Raw genomic sequence first — 15580 nt, forward strand, 5'->3', positions numbered from 1 at the left:
CATTTGAATAACATTTCATCCTGACAGTATGGACCAAAACTGCCAAAATTTAAAATAAATAAATGACTAAAAATGAAAATAAAAATGAATATACAAAATATGATTCAAAAATTAAATACAAATGTATTTATTTCTGTATATATATATATATATATATATATATATATATTAGGGGCGTTGGATAAAATCGATCCGGCAATATATCGCAATATTACAGCACGCAATTCTCGAATCGATTCGATATGCGGCCTAATCGATTTTTAAACATCAATTTCTTATGGGAATATTCAACAAAACGTCTTACTTAGGGTTAGGATTCACACATTAAGCATGGAAGAATGTTATATTAATGGAACATTAAGCCTTAATATTTGATTTCAGTGCTGTTCAAACATGAAACAGACTGCAACCTGTTTGTTAAATGCAGTGGCTCAGTTATAAGCCTGAATTTTCAGATAAATAAATAAATACATTTTCATACAAATCTTACAGTGTACATGTACAAGTTTACTGATTAGTATTTTCTAAATTTGAGTTTAAAAAAAATTGCAATAATCAATTTATAGATTTGCATCGGGATAATTCGGTATCGAATCGAATCGTGACCTATGAATCACCAGGTACTAAGCAAGTCACACCCCTAATATATATATATATATATATATATATATATATATATATACACACACAGTGTATTTTGTATTTTTTTATATCCGTTTTTATTTTCACTTTTAGTCATTTATTTATATATTTAGTCATTTATTTATTTTGAATTAGAGCAGTTTTGGTCCTCCATAACAGAGGCTTGTTAAGCCCGAAAAAGACACATGTGGGCTGCAGTTGGTGTGGATCAGCAGTAGCTTGTATTCATACTTGAAGCAAACCGCACTGAGTCCGTTTGGACGAAGACTGAGATCCCCTCAAAAGGTGAGTCTCGGTCTGGTTGTTTGATCCACACCAGGAGTTGTTTGTGTGAATTCACACTTGTGAAAAAAAAAAAAAGGTCCAGACCAGCATGGGAAACGAACTCTGGTCCATTAAAAATGGACCAAACAGTGCAGATTTGAATACACCCTTGGTCATTTCAGCAGATGGAGACAATAGGGGCTGGGGCTCCCCCAGGGCCGTTACATGTAAGCTGCCTAAAGATCTAAACCCAATATTACACATGATGGGCATATACGTCCAATTGCTTTGTGCTTGTTGACAATCAAACAAAACGTGGCTTTTACGTTGCTCTCTGCTTTCCCTAAATGACTTAAGTATTTCTCAGTAATATTTATTGCCTTGCCACAACCAATTCCGTCACTTCAAACTTCATTTTGCTCTTGCAGTGCTCTCCCAAATGTTCCATGGTATAAAAATAAAAAAAACATCAGAGCTACCTAAAGCACAAAACACTCTTTTAAATAAGGTAGTCTCACCAGTTTTACACTGGTAATTATCTTAATCTTAGTAGATCAACATAACCATCAACTACCAACTATATTATGTGTGCTCAATATACTAGATTTAACATGCAATTTAGGATCTTAGTAAATCAGACCCTTAATGTTCTCAATCTTTATACCTATCTTGGTGTACAGTTTGGTGCAGAAAATATTGAGGGTCCAGACCTCAACTGGATCAAGTGCCTTTGGGATGAACTGAAACCAAATTGATCCACAGACGACTCCAACATTTGTAGAAATGCTTTTCAAAATGGTGGAAGCTATTATGCAATTGAGGCAAAATCCATTTCTTTCCATTAATGTTACTTTTATTTTAAGTGTGCTACTAAATTGCCAATGCCGTCACTTTCAAATACAAGCTTTGTAAATGTCGGTCATTTAGTCTTAGAGCAAACATGTTCAACTGATTATACAATGTCAGCATCACTCTCACAAATCCATGAACTCTCCAATCAGTGTTGTCCATCTGAGGGAATGAACAGGCCTAATCAACTTCAGAAACATCAATTATGAATGCCTCCAGATCCCTGAGATGACCTCTGGCACCGTCAGCGACAGTCTGTCTTGAACGTCGGACAGACTGCAGACATGACCCCCTGGCACGTGATAGCAATTTACAAAACACTTGAGCTTGAGAAGCAATTGTGCAAAACAAACATGCACTTAGTGAAAACAAACACACATTTATCTGTCATGTTGAAAGGGTGGATTTTAAGTGTGCATGGACGAAAAAAGCGTACAATTATGTTAAATGTGCTTATGCAGAAGACAAAGTTTAGAGGCATTGCAAATCAGAGCTTATAAGGCACAAACCGATGAATTTGCCCTTACAGCGAATAGCCTCAGGACACGAGAGAGTGTTAAAGCCTTGCTTGCGTTGTCATGCGCGGGACAGTCCGACAATCCGTCCAAGTGACACGGCTGCTAACGATGATAATGCACTTTCACTCTGCTGTCACGGAGCCTTACAGAAGGCATATCTGGAGCCATTTCCCAGTGAAGATAGTGTTACATAACATTGCGCGCCGGCCGGCCCTGCTGCTCATATCACTAAAGCCTCACACTGTGGCTCACGTGCTTTACTGAGGCCACATTCTGGCGCCAGCAGCAGCAGTGTTCCAGCTGTTACTACGACCAAGCTTCAAGTCACTTAAGACCACACTCAGCCTCAATCCATCCACACTCACACACACACAGCTACAACGTCCACTGATCCGCCATGTTCAGCCTCTTTCTACTAGGGGCTCTCCAATAACAAGGAGAAGGTCAAAATGCCAAGTTTTACATTGGCTACATGCATTACAGTAGCGCATTTGGAATGATACCAAATGAGCATTATGCACAAATGCACAATGCATGTACAACAACAATGACTCCATTCCATTAAATTGGTCCTGAGCTAAATAAAATGTAACCTTCACTTGTAATTTCTCAAGAATAGTACACATTTTTTGCTTAGAAAAAAAATCCTTCAAAATCAAAGGGGAGTATTATACATGTAATACACGAGATTTAAAATATATATATATATATATCACATTATAGACATTTACAGTACCAAGAAATTGGTTGTGAAACTGTGCACTTTCATTCCAGTATGGTATATTTAAGCATGTTTCAAAACATAAATATAGTAACCTAATTTTAATTATAACGGCCTCATCAGGCAAAATGAGTCAAAATAAACAAATGAAAATGTCTAAATATACTATTTTGCATGAAAATGGGTTCCCAAGACAGCAAGAAGTATAGTTCAAAGCAAGCGTTTTTCACATCGACTGTATTTAACAATGCTTTAACCTTGGACACACTAGGCAAACATCGGCACACATTGTGCCCTCATTCTTTTTTTAAATTATTATTACTTATAAGCATTGATACATAAAAGGGCTTCCTTTGTCTCACAACAGTAAGGGGTCAACACTGGTGAAGGCTTTCGTCAGGGTTCATAAAAGGTTGCAAATATGTTGCAAACAGTTTTTCTTGTCCATACAAATCAATTGTTTCGCTAACAGTGGCTAGCGTTTGCAAAATAGTCATAAAACTTAGTAAACTGGCGCAAGACATGTTGCTAACGTTCTTTTTTATTCGCCAATGCTAGAGACTAGGGGTGGGAATCTTTGAATGTCTCACGATTCGATTCCGATTATTGGGTCTGTGATTCGATTCAGAATCGATTTTCGATCAATATCTATTTTTGATTCAAAATAATTTAATTGACAATGATTTTTGCTTCTATCTATGGATGTGCAAGGAATTGGAATGATCTACTCCAGTCTGACTCGCTAATGCTAATTAGCGCGCTACTCGCGGCACTTTTCTCACTCAAAAGAACGGCTCCACGCTGAAAAAAAAAAAATGTTTTATTAGAATAGCGTGATCGGGACTTTTTCCTTCTACTCTCTAATGTGGCTACAACTTAACAGTGTATTAGACCGCGTGGAATCACATTGCCCCTCAGTGGCCAAACCGGGTACAACATGAACAGCGCTCCAAATAAAGGAACACAAAGACAAGACAGTATAAAATAATTTTAATAAAATCGATTTTGGGACATTTAAAATCGATTCTGAATCGCACTAAATGAGAATCGATTTTTGGGCACACCCCTACTAGAGACCACATGATACTGGTTCCAATATATACTACTTGAGGAGTTTGCATACGGTCCCAAAGGTTCTCAAACTGTGGCAAACAAGTTACAAATATTTGCTAATCTTCACAATACTGCCCCAAATTGTTGCCATTTGTTTGTCACAGACACTTTCCCAGACATTTGTGAGTTGTCTCATCGCTAAGCTGCAAATGAAAGAGTCGACCCCCTGATTTTTCAGCGCTACCTTTGCAACCATTTGCTGCTCTGTGATAACCACCATAAACAGTTGGGTTTGTCCAAACCATGCCTCGTGGAATGAACACGTGACACTACTCGGGTGAGAGGTGAAACGCCTTCCAAGACAAGCAGGGCAGTCTAGTTGCAATTGATTCAGAATCACTCGATTAATAAACACAAAGAGAAAAATCAAAACAACACGCACACGCTCCAGCTTTATGGATACAAACGCTTGATCAAGCTTTATGGATTCAACACACTGTACAGAAATGCTGGTGTGCTTCCTTCCATTCACTCAGTCTTTTCAAGGCTCTTCTCCCACACCAACAGCACCTTATTCAACCCATTTCATAGTGAAAGTTGAAAACATGAATGTCTTTCCTCTTTGCATAGGGAAGATAAAAGCCACTCGCTGGCAGCTCAGGGATAACCTGCGAGATGATGAATGAGCATGTGTGCTTGTCAAGGTGGGCAGGAGGAGCTACAGTATGAATGGGAGAAAACGTGCTCATATTTCAAGTGTACGTCCAGACTGACACCCCGGAATTGTGTTTTTAGGCGTTACATTGGGTGGCATGCACACAAGCGATAGCACTCTCATCGTAAGCTATGTCTATGTAGTCATGATACCACCCAGATTCTCTTGTGGCTGTCATCCGTGGTTGTATAAATTGTGGCAAAATGCTGATCATGCACAAATGCAATAATTACAACATTCAGAAGCGCTCTTCTCTCCAATGATTCTCTGCAACCTACAGTGTGAAATCGCAAGCCACGTAAACACTGAGTGACCCCCCCCCCCCCCCCCCCCCTGAACAACATGAGTAACAATCATGCTCTACTGGTCTACACCATTGATTTTGCAAGTTAGAATTGATATCTTCAATTTATGAATGCAACTTCTCTTTAGACTTAAGAGAGAATGCCTCTTGGCAGGCGAGGCGGTTTCAACTGGAGCTGACACAACCGCCCCCCAAATCACCTTATAGCATCCATGGACATAAATACAGCCAAGTATTATTTTAAACCCACTGCATCCAAATTTTAATAAGAAGGATCACAAATAGATGAAGTGAATCTGCATGCAAATGAAATGCAATGTCCTCTGGATCTATCAACAAAAAAAAAAAACACACACGTAGTGTTGAAGAGCCAAGTGAAAGGCAGACGAGTCATTTCAAAGAGTGTGAGAGATCCTTATCCTTTTAGCAGCAGCTCTGCCATTCTGCAACACGGCAAGCAAAACACAACCCGGGATTGTAAATAAATAAATAAATAAATAAATAAATAAATAAATAAAACACGGCGTGACAGCAGACGGCAAACGGTGCCATACCTTAGCAGCAGCGCTTAAAAGACCGGTGTCGTGGCAGGCGCTTCCCACAAGGCGACAAGGACAGACACGCAAGCAACAAAATGATGTCTATGGCAGCTCTGTAGCATAAAATGGTTCATCAGTGCACGGCAGCAAGAAGCACAGCCGGGCAGTGCACAGAGAGAGAGAGAGCGAGAGGAAGAGGAGAGAGGGAGAGAGTCAGCCATCGAGCATCATTCAGCTCACACTACCACAGTTGTGCAGCAGAGCACACACATCAACACGCCCCCTTTCTCCCTCTCCCTCTCCCTCTCGCTCACTTTCTCCGTCTCTCACACACATTTAGTCACACAGACTCGAGCATGCAGGGGTGCAGAGGCAGTGCAGTGCACGGCACCACTGAGCAGTACTCCGATACCAGGATGCCTTTCATCTTCCTGAATCGCAATTGCTCATCCTTAATTTTATGTTGGGAAGTCTCACACAATTTTGTCAATTCAGCCTTCCATTCACACTAGGTCCTCCTCAATTGTAATAGCCACTCTCATGACCAGCCATGATTGGGGCTCGCAAGGTCGTTTTAGGTTCTGTTTTGGTTTTGTTTTGTTTTTTATTGCAAGTTTCTACAGGGATTCCTTATGACTATGTCAAGGGTTGTCATGCCACACAGAGTACAACAATAGTCCCTTGAGGGTCATCTTGACAACATTTCATTCACTGATTGGTGGGCCAAATCAATAGGACCATTACAAACAATTGCAAACATCCAATCAAAGATCGGGAAATTAAGTGCAGAAGGGAATTACGAGGGATTATTTTATTTGTATATTCTATTTTTCCCACTGTGGGGCAAAGTGGAGTATAGCAGTGCACCATGACTGCCCTCTGTGGCTGACAAGACAACTGCATTTGTTGTGGGAAAAGCAAGGTGAGTGGCCCAAAAGAAATATGCTTTCCTTAGTGTGGATGCCTAGCAACCATGAGCCTTCCCTCCCCCTCCAGCGGGACCTTCTTAGCAATCTAGTTTAAATCATACAGTGGCCGTTTATCAGTAGATGCACCATAACAACACACAAGCTTGAGTGTGCTTGCTGAGTGTCCTCTGCCTTGTGAATAAACAAAAAAGGGGGTTGGGTGTTACCTAGTGTTGTTTCCAGTCATAGCTGCTTACTCTTTATTGAATGTGCATCCTAGATTCACTATAACCTTCAGCTCAATATGGACCCAAAGTAGAAAAAAGTCAGCATCTCCATCCATCCACTTTCTACACAGTTTATCCTCATTAGACTCGTGAGTGAGTTAAAGTCTTTCCCAGCTGACTTTGGGCGAGAGGTGGGGTATACCTACGACTGGTATGCAACTAATTCCAGGGCTCAAGCAATCATTCACACCTATGGACAATTTGTGGAGATGTGGAAGGAAGCTGGAGTACCAGAGAAAACCTACACAAGTCAAACCCCCTTCACAACTATGTGGCAGATGTGCTAACCACTATAACATCATGCCGCAAATGACTGAATTACAGCTCTGTAACTATCCCAAAATAAACACCTACACTGTAAAAATGAAATAAAATAAAAACAAAATAAAAAAAACAGTTCCCGTTTTTTAACGAGAAATTAATTTTCTATTATTTCACAGTATTTTTCTGGCGCCCCAGCAGCCGGAAAATTACCAGGGGTTTTTAACGAGAAAATCTTTTTCTGTTATTTCACTGTATTTTTGGGTCGCCTCAGCTGCCGGAGATGTACCTTCTTTTTTTTTTTTATGAGAAAGTCATTTTCTGTTATTTCACAGTATTTTCCTGGCGCCCCAGCTGCCGGAAATTAACCGGGGGTTTTTTACGAGAAAGTAATTTTTTGTTATTTCGCAGTATTCTTCTGGTGCCCCAGCTGCTGAAAAATTACTGGTTTTTTTTGGTAGAGTGTATATCTTTTTTGTCCTTTCAAAATAAATGTTAATACAATGAATGCTATCATCTATAGGACATTACAGAAATTGTAGTTATTTTTGGGGGGCGGGGGGTTTAAAGTTGAATTTTAAATTTTATTCCATTAAATAACAGACAAATATTTGTGAAATTATGATACATTTGTGAACGTATTTTAACAATCAATATATGTAGCTATTTCTGTTTTTTCTAATGAGTTTTTTTATGTAAAAGAACAGAAATATTGTGTGTGTTTTACAGTGATTTAATGTTATTTTACATTTTACATGTAAAATCAGTTTATTTTTGCAACAACAAAAAAGAAGTAAAAATTCTGTTATATTACAGGTTTTTTTGTTTTTTGTTTTTTACAGTGTATTGGCCCACCACAGAAAATTGGGTTCGAGAGCAATGTAGCCTATTTACACAAGGGAGTGGAGTGCATCATCTACTTTGCTTCTAGTGATTGTGTTTTTGTGTGATTTTATTTGTGTATGTGTTTTGTAATAATGATTCAATGCAGTCCTGCCCACCTTGGAGTCGGAGTCGAGATATGCAGCCAAACCTCTTCAGACAGCTGTCAAAAGGATGTCCAAGGGCGGAAGTTGAGCTGCAGGCATGTCTGAACTGAGCTGACTGAGGCAGGTTTGGAGGTGTGAACAACTGTTTTGACATTCCCTTTGTGAATGTTCTCGCTTGAATTAAAAAAAATAATTTAAAAAAAAGTTGAAGGTCACCTTCTAAGGAACGTTCTATGTTAGACTATAATTACACAATTATGATGTGTTTTCAAAAATGTTGTAGCCTAGCAGATCTTTTCTTAATGCTGCAATGTAAAAATAAACTAATAAAATATCACATTTAATTTAATCATAAAAGCCTAAACACCCTTACTGTGAGACAATGATCCCTTTACAGGAAGGACAAACATAAGGGTCCAGTCCAATGTGTATTGAGTGTATGGGTGGCAGTTGGGGACCGTGTCAATGCATATCTATGAGGGTAACGGGTTCCAGTTGTGTTGTTGAAATGGACTGTCAGCCATCTCTCTTACCAGCCACCAGCCAGCAATACTTAAAAAGGGGCCAAAAGTGGGGGATTTCCATCACATCATTGGCAGTGCCATTGTTTAGTCATTGATATGGTGCCAATGTCAGTGGTCTCCCAGGGGCCCCTTCAGCTGGGCCCGAGGCAATTGCCTAGGTTGTCTGCCCTATTGTGACACCTCTGCCCATATTGGCAATAACAATGTCACCGGGGGGGTTCAAATAGTAGTAAACATATTCCTCATTTGATCTTCTGTAGTGTCTTGTTATTGGACTTCTGCGCAAACCAATTTGTCCATAAACACCATGTTCCAACATAATCTTGTCCATAAGTGCACTTGGCACCAAGACACCCTCCGCCGCAAGTCAAGTATCGACATGGAGAAGCAGACATTAGCTAACAAGAATACCGAACGCAGAGGTGCACCACTGAGGCACACTGACTGCTCATTTGATGACAGTATACTTGATCACGTTTCGAACTTTGGGGGGGAAAAATGGTGAGAACTTTCGGGTGTTTTTCACTACAAATCTGGATGAAGAGTACTATTCAAATTGTACTGCAAGTCATTTGTGACATTCATACATCCAGGTACAACTACGCTTCCATGATTGTACAATATATTGAAGTACCGTATGGTATAGTGAGCCAGATACGCTAGTGCGGGTACATTACAGTGTAAACTATTTAATGATAACTTCAGAATGAAAGCATTCAGGTTTGACGTCAAAACATAATATGATAACATGGCAAATGTTGTCAAGCAGTTGTTTTGGTAATTCCAAATAATTGTACGGCGGTGACTAATGCTTGTACAATGGCTCTGATTGATTTTCCATCTTCTCTCAGCTTGGTTGTTCACACCCAAACGGTTATTTTCTTGTTGGTTAGACCTCCAAGTAGTGTAAATATATTCTGCTCAGGCAAAACCCAAATCTATAACTGAGTGCAGCCATTTTCCTGCCATTTAATGTATGCCGAATCAGTGTAATAGGAATTAAGATATATCACATCAGCCAAATTTTCCTTCCATTACTTTCACATGCTATCTTCTATATTGTGTTCTATGTGTTACAATACATTTGAAGGAGTGTGTATAGTTGGGATTTGTGGGAAGTCGCAAAATACAAATACGATACTTTATTACTCTACTAAAACAGATTTTTCAGGTATTTGTACTTTACTCGAGTATTTTTAATGACTTTTTACTTTAAAAACAGACATCTGTACTTTTTACTCTTTATTTTGTCGAATAGGTTTGTTACTTTTTTAACCTTGGCAGATGATGTGAATAAAAAAAAAGAAAGAAAGAAAGAAAAAGAGAGAAGTTAAGTAAGACAGTTGCAGTTGAGATCATTGATTGAAATACTGGGATCTTATAAGGCAGGGCGAAAAAATAGGAACAGCTATGACACAAAGGAATTTCAGTGGTAGGCATGCGATGCCTAGGCGGGAGCGCGGGACCTCAGGGTTTGAGTTTACAACTGCGAACGTCAACTGTTGAGCGTTTAGGTATTCCCAATTTTTATTTTACAGGCTTTGGTGAAATTGTTTAGGTAGACAATGTTTCTTCTAAATTGCAGCTACACTGCTCAAATCTGTCTGATTACCACATACAGTAAAGGTAGTTTTCTCACTACTATATTGAGTGACTCGTGCCCTTACCTTAGCAGATGGACAGAGATGACCGTGGTGTTAGTAGCTGCTATATGTGTTAAAATTGTTTGTTTAGCTGCTATAAGTTTTGTTTAAGCTTCAACTAGGTTGTGCCGTCTAGAATGTAAAAAAGTTTGAATGCAGGATCTTGAGGGATTTCAGGGTGAACGCTTTTTTTGTGTTTTTATGTTATGTTGGGGAAAAACAAAAACTGTGCAAGGGGCTTGATCTTATCTAATCTGCCTACTTGTTTATTTTTATTACACTAACTATAAACGAGGAGGAAAATCTAATTACAGTGTACATTTTGTTTGCACAGCACACGGAGAACCAGATCACACACATGCAGGCATGCAAGGAGAGATGCTCGAGGGGATGTTGGTGGTTTGCTCAAGGGCAATTCAACAGTGATTAGAAAGCAGACTAGCATCTCACCGAAAAGACAGGCAGATAGCTCTAAGAGAAAAATAACGCAGAATCCCAGTTTATTATCGTTTGAATGTAAAACGAGCAAATTAAAGACAACCGTCATTCAAAACCAGCGAAAGGGTGGAGAGAACAAGGATGAACTCCATCTCAAGCAAATGCCAAACAATACTGTAAATATTGTGGGATTTTTATCAACAACAACATAAAGCCATCTTTCCTCAGGGCAACCACACGTCACAACTTATTCACGTCAAATTCTACAGTGCTAAAAACGTGCAAACCTTCTCATGCGGTAGCAAGTCGTTACAATCGTAAGTCTCCCTGATTTTACAACCCATGGGAGAGCTTTCATCAGAGGTCAAAGTGTTAAGGACCATAGCAATAAACCTTCGTCCCGACATGACCCTTCCTTGCGAAGCAGTTGCAGCAGAAACAGCACACATGCAAACACACACACCACAATACAATGACAGACTGACTGCACATGGACACTAACAAGGCATTGAGGCTATGCACAAACCCAGCTGCATTTTGCAAATCTTCAAAATACCGCATAGTATTAGGCCTCGTGGTGTTTTAGAGCATTTATTTGTAATCAGAGCAATGTATTTTACCCCAAGCAAATACAAAGTCATGTTAGCGCATACAACACGGTTTCATTAGTTGGAGCCACGGAGTGCAGCACGAGGTCAGATTGTGGCCGCGGGCATCAACAAGTGCAGCTTGTGTCCAGACCAGACGTGGCTGAATTAAAAGCTCGTTCACTGAAGGCTTAACAGAACGCTGGGCTCACCTTGTCTGTGCCTTTCATCCGACTGCTCCTCTTCGCTGCAGGTAACCTTTGTCTCAGGCTCACAACGCACTCCCTCTGACACTGTTTCAGGAGTTTCTCCACCCTGCAAGTCTTCTCACAACCCATTGACCCCTGGGGTGAAAGGGAAGGGGTGATAAAAAAAAATAATTAAGCCTGGTCGCAATCATGTCGCAGAGTGACTACAAGTAACAACCTACCATGGCAGGCCAGTTTGCATGCCATCCCAAACGCTTGTCATGGTCAGCTGTGCTGGGTGGCCGGATGATGTCATAACTTCAGATTATAAATATCTGTATCCAGCAGGGTTACATAATGAAGGGATGTTGGATTATTGTCGGTACACACAGACAGCACCGACCGCACAGCTGGCACAAGACTCACATTCAAAACAAAAGCAAATTAAATGTTACATGGCTTGGAATATTACATCTGGGTTGTTAATAAATACAGATTTGAATGGAAATTAACCAATGCAAATTCGATTTTGGATGTTGCACACGTTGGGTGTTTTGGGTCATTCGTTGTCTTGTTGCAAGACTCATGATCTGCGATTGAGACCGACCGTTTTCCGACACTGGGCAGCACATTTCTCTCTGAATACCGTGATAGTCTTGAGATGTCATTGTACCCTGCGCAGATTCAAGAAACATTGTTCCAGATGAAGCAAAGCAGCCCTATAGAACATAACAGAACCTCATCCATGTTTCACAGTAGGGACAGTGTTATTTTCTTGGTGTGCGCCATTTTTGTGTCTGTAGATATAAACGTATTTACATTGCCCAAAAGCTCCAATTTTGTTTTATCTGACTATAAGACATTCTCCTAGAAGTTTTGTGAAAGGTCAACAAGCAGTTTGGATTTATTTGTTTATTTATTTATTTATTTATTTATTTATTTATTTATTTATTTATTTATTTATTTATTTATTTATTTATTTATTTATTTATTTATTTATTTAATGATCTATTTTCAACATTGGTGTTCTCCTTGGTCTTCGTCTCCCATTGTCCACTTTGGCTCAAACAATGATCATATTGTGATCATAATGTATTATCTGCCTCTTTGTTATACATTTTTTTCATCCAGCGAGGTTGACTAGAGTCCCGAGGACCAAATATGTGCAACTGCTGTCATAGGTACATCAAGCTGCTTGGAGATAGTGTTTTTGTCTTTAACTCTAAGGTGTTTGTCTATAGGTTTCTTTCTAATCCCCTGGGACAAGTCTCTCCTTTGCGTCCTCGTGCCCATGCACTCACAGAAATATTTCAAGCCTAATTTAAGATTTATATAATTTTTTTACATGACAATTTCCCATTTACTGTTTTTTCCTGTATAGATCATTTTAACACAAACCTACCAAATATACTTTATATGATACATATTCATTAGTCTAATAAAGCCTATTTATTTGAATCGCATACTCCTCATCTTTATGTATTTAGTATTAATAAAGTATAATTACAAATATATAATAATAATGAGATCATTTAATTAAAATACATAAAGTATATTGTTTGAATTACATAATAATCAGGTTACCTATATACACGATAAATATACTGCTATGTAAAAAACTAACTAATTGTTTACATTATTATGTTTTGGGGATTAAACTGAAAACGTAAAAAAGAAAAACGAATTGTACTTTACTAATACTAAATACACAAACCTGAGGCTTATGCATTTCAAACAAATGAAATGGGAAATTGTTATGTAAAAAAATTACATAAACCTTAAGTTAGGCTTGAAATATTTCTGTGAGTGTATAGTGTTAACACACCCTGTCACCAAACAGCACAGTTACTACTTGTCACCTTTTAAACAGGATGACTGACCACAAGTTTGAAGACACCTGTGATGGTAATTAGAGGATTCACCATGGTTGAACATGACACTATGATCAAATAATTTTCAAACTTTTCTAGAGGGATGCCATCATTTTTTGTCAAGGACTGTTCAACCACTTTTCAGAGCAATGTCTCATTTACATTGGTTATTTTTATTTTTATTACATTTTCATTTATTATTACTATTTCTTTTATCATCTTGATTGTTTGTTCGTTCATTAACAGAGAGGTACAAACAATTTTGTCTATGTGTGTATGTCTATACAGAAAATTCAGATTTGTCATGGATGTTTACTGTATGAAATCAAATAATGTAACAATAAGAGATTTATTGGAAATAAGCTTCAACATTATATCATGTTCATTTTTTGCCTACAGTCATTATGCTTCCCATCAATTTAGTGGAAGAGGATCACTCACGCAGGCTCGCAGCATTACAATAATGGAAGAATACGCCGTTATTGTTTGTTTGTGTTCATCCACATAATGAGTGTTTACAAGCAAGGCTGCAATCTGGTGATTACAAATGTTGAAAACCGTTTGAATGTGGATATGGATGCATAACCTGTAAATCTCACATTCCAGTCGCACTTTTAGATTTAGTTAGTGAATCACAACCAATATTCATTGTACAACATAGTGCCATGTTTTATTCACCAGCATGTGTCAAACAGGAACTGTGCAATTTTAAATTATGTGCAAAAAATGGATTAAAGAAAGTCAAAGAGCTGGCCAGGAAACATGATAGACAAAACAAAAACGTTGGCAAGCAGAAAAAAAAAGAAAAAAAAAAGACTTCACCGTAGCTCTCTACAAATTGATTTACTGTGTAACCTAAATGCATGCAGTGTGTTTATTGAAATTAATGATTGTCCTCAACATTTTCTCAGTATTATCACCCTTCTGAGATTGAGTTTATGATCTAATTCAGAGAGCGAGAACACTGTGTGTTCCTTCTCTCACTATCACTAATCATGTTAAATGAACTGAGATAAGCAATAAGACGGTTACTTGCAAACAGCAACCAGTTATTAAGGCTGTTCAACAATAGCAATTTAGTTGTTTTAATGTTTGTTGTTGTTCGAAGGTAGCAATTTCGGTGTAAGGGGTGGTGGGGGGGGGGGGGGGGTTGATAAGTAGCTTGCCGTGGTTTGGGGGTACTTCCCGCTCCCAAAATTGCATGGGAAGTCAGTGAGTAAACCAAATCGAATAAAAGTTATGCAAAGGCGAAAAGGACTTCAAATATAAACATACCCCAACCCTAATTTCTTACTCTTTTTAATACAACCGTTCCTCAACATACGCATTGACAGTATGCATGTTTCTGGAGAAAACCAGCTCCCCCACTAACCTCGCCAGCCAGATTGATAATTGTGATTCGCTCGAAGGAGTTCTTCACATTATCAATCTGGTACTTTACTAAGCAGGCCCGTTCGGGAAAGGCGGGGCTTGCTGTACAATACTTCGAGCTGATTGGACGATGCGGCATCTTTGCACATTTTGTTTTAACCAATTAAGGCAACGGATGAAAATCTCGTCTTTCGTTTCGTCTTAGCAGATAAAAATGCACGAAAATCCTCTCGCTGTTCAATTTCAACAAGGAAACAGTGAGTAATTCTGCGAGAACATAATTAATTGTAGCATCCATTTGACTGTTAGGTTTGTTAGTTTCCCCTCGCCATCGGCGCTTATTGGTTTCGTCCTGCGTAAACAACGCCTGATTGATCCGATCGAAAATAGATCGGCTGCAAACGTATCAGCGGGAGCGGTACAAGACATATTCTATGTGAACTCACAAATACCGCGAGAATTCATCTTGCTGGCAAGATTAGCTCCCCACAGTTTACAATGAGAATTAACAAAAATGGACATTGGTCTTGTCTCTTTGTTTTTTCTTTTAAATGAAACAAACAACATATTAAATATATTAACAGACATTAACTTAATACAGAATGTTTGTTATTTGACTGTAGTGTGGTATCTCGGAGTTTGAACATAATTCGTTCCTGCGAAGTGTTCAAAATCCGAATTATTCAACTTCCGAAACATCTTTTCCCATAGGAAATAATGTAAATGCAATTAATCCGTTCCCAAGCTCCAAAAACAGAAAATTTATATTTTAATTTCTATTTATGTGTTTTACATTTATACCCTGTACAGTATTTAAACAATAAAAAAAATACCTTACCTTTTTTGTTGTGGTATGATGGCATCAGTGGATGATAAATGCTATGTTAATGCTTGCTTTAGTTCACTGC

General features: G+C 38.6%; 1 protein-coding gene across 1 annotated transcript in view; it reads right to left on the reverse strand.

The window, feature by feature from the left end:
* The window catches only part of rimbp2b (RIMS binding protein 2b), a 106226-nt gene extending 94523 nt beyond the window's left edge, over window positions 1-11703 (reverse strand). Inside the window, exons 1-2 of the mRNA XM_086076753.1 lie at window positions 11673-11703; window positions 11455-11586 (exon numbers count right to left, since the gene is read on the reverse strand). Of these exons, the coding sequence (XP_085932879.1) occupies window positions 11455-11586; window positions 11673-11675 (135 nt within the window). The 5' untranslated portion in view covers window positions 11676-11703. The remainder of the gene's footprint in view (window positions 1-11454; window positions 11587-11672) is intronic.
* Window positions 11704-15580: the final 3877 nt, after the last annotated feature.

This window comes from Leptonotus elevatus, chromosome 5 (genome assembly GCF_054856555.1).
Source record: "Leptonotus elevatus isolate MCC_2025b chromosome 5, RoL_Lele_1.0, whole genome shotgun sequence".
NCBI classification, from domain to species: domain Eukaryota; kingdom Metazoa; phylum Chordata; class Actinopteri; order Syngnathiformes; family Syngnathidae; genus Leptonotus; species Leptonotus elevatus.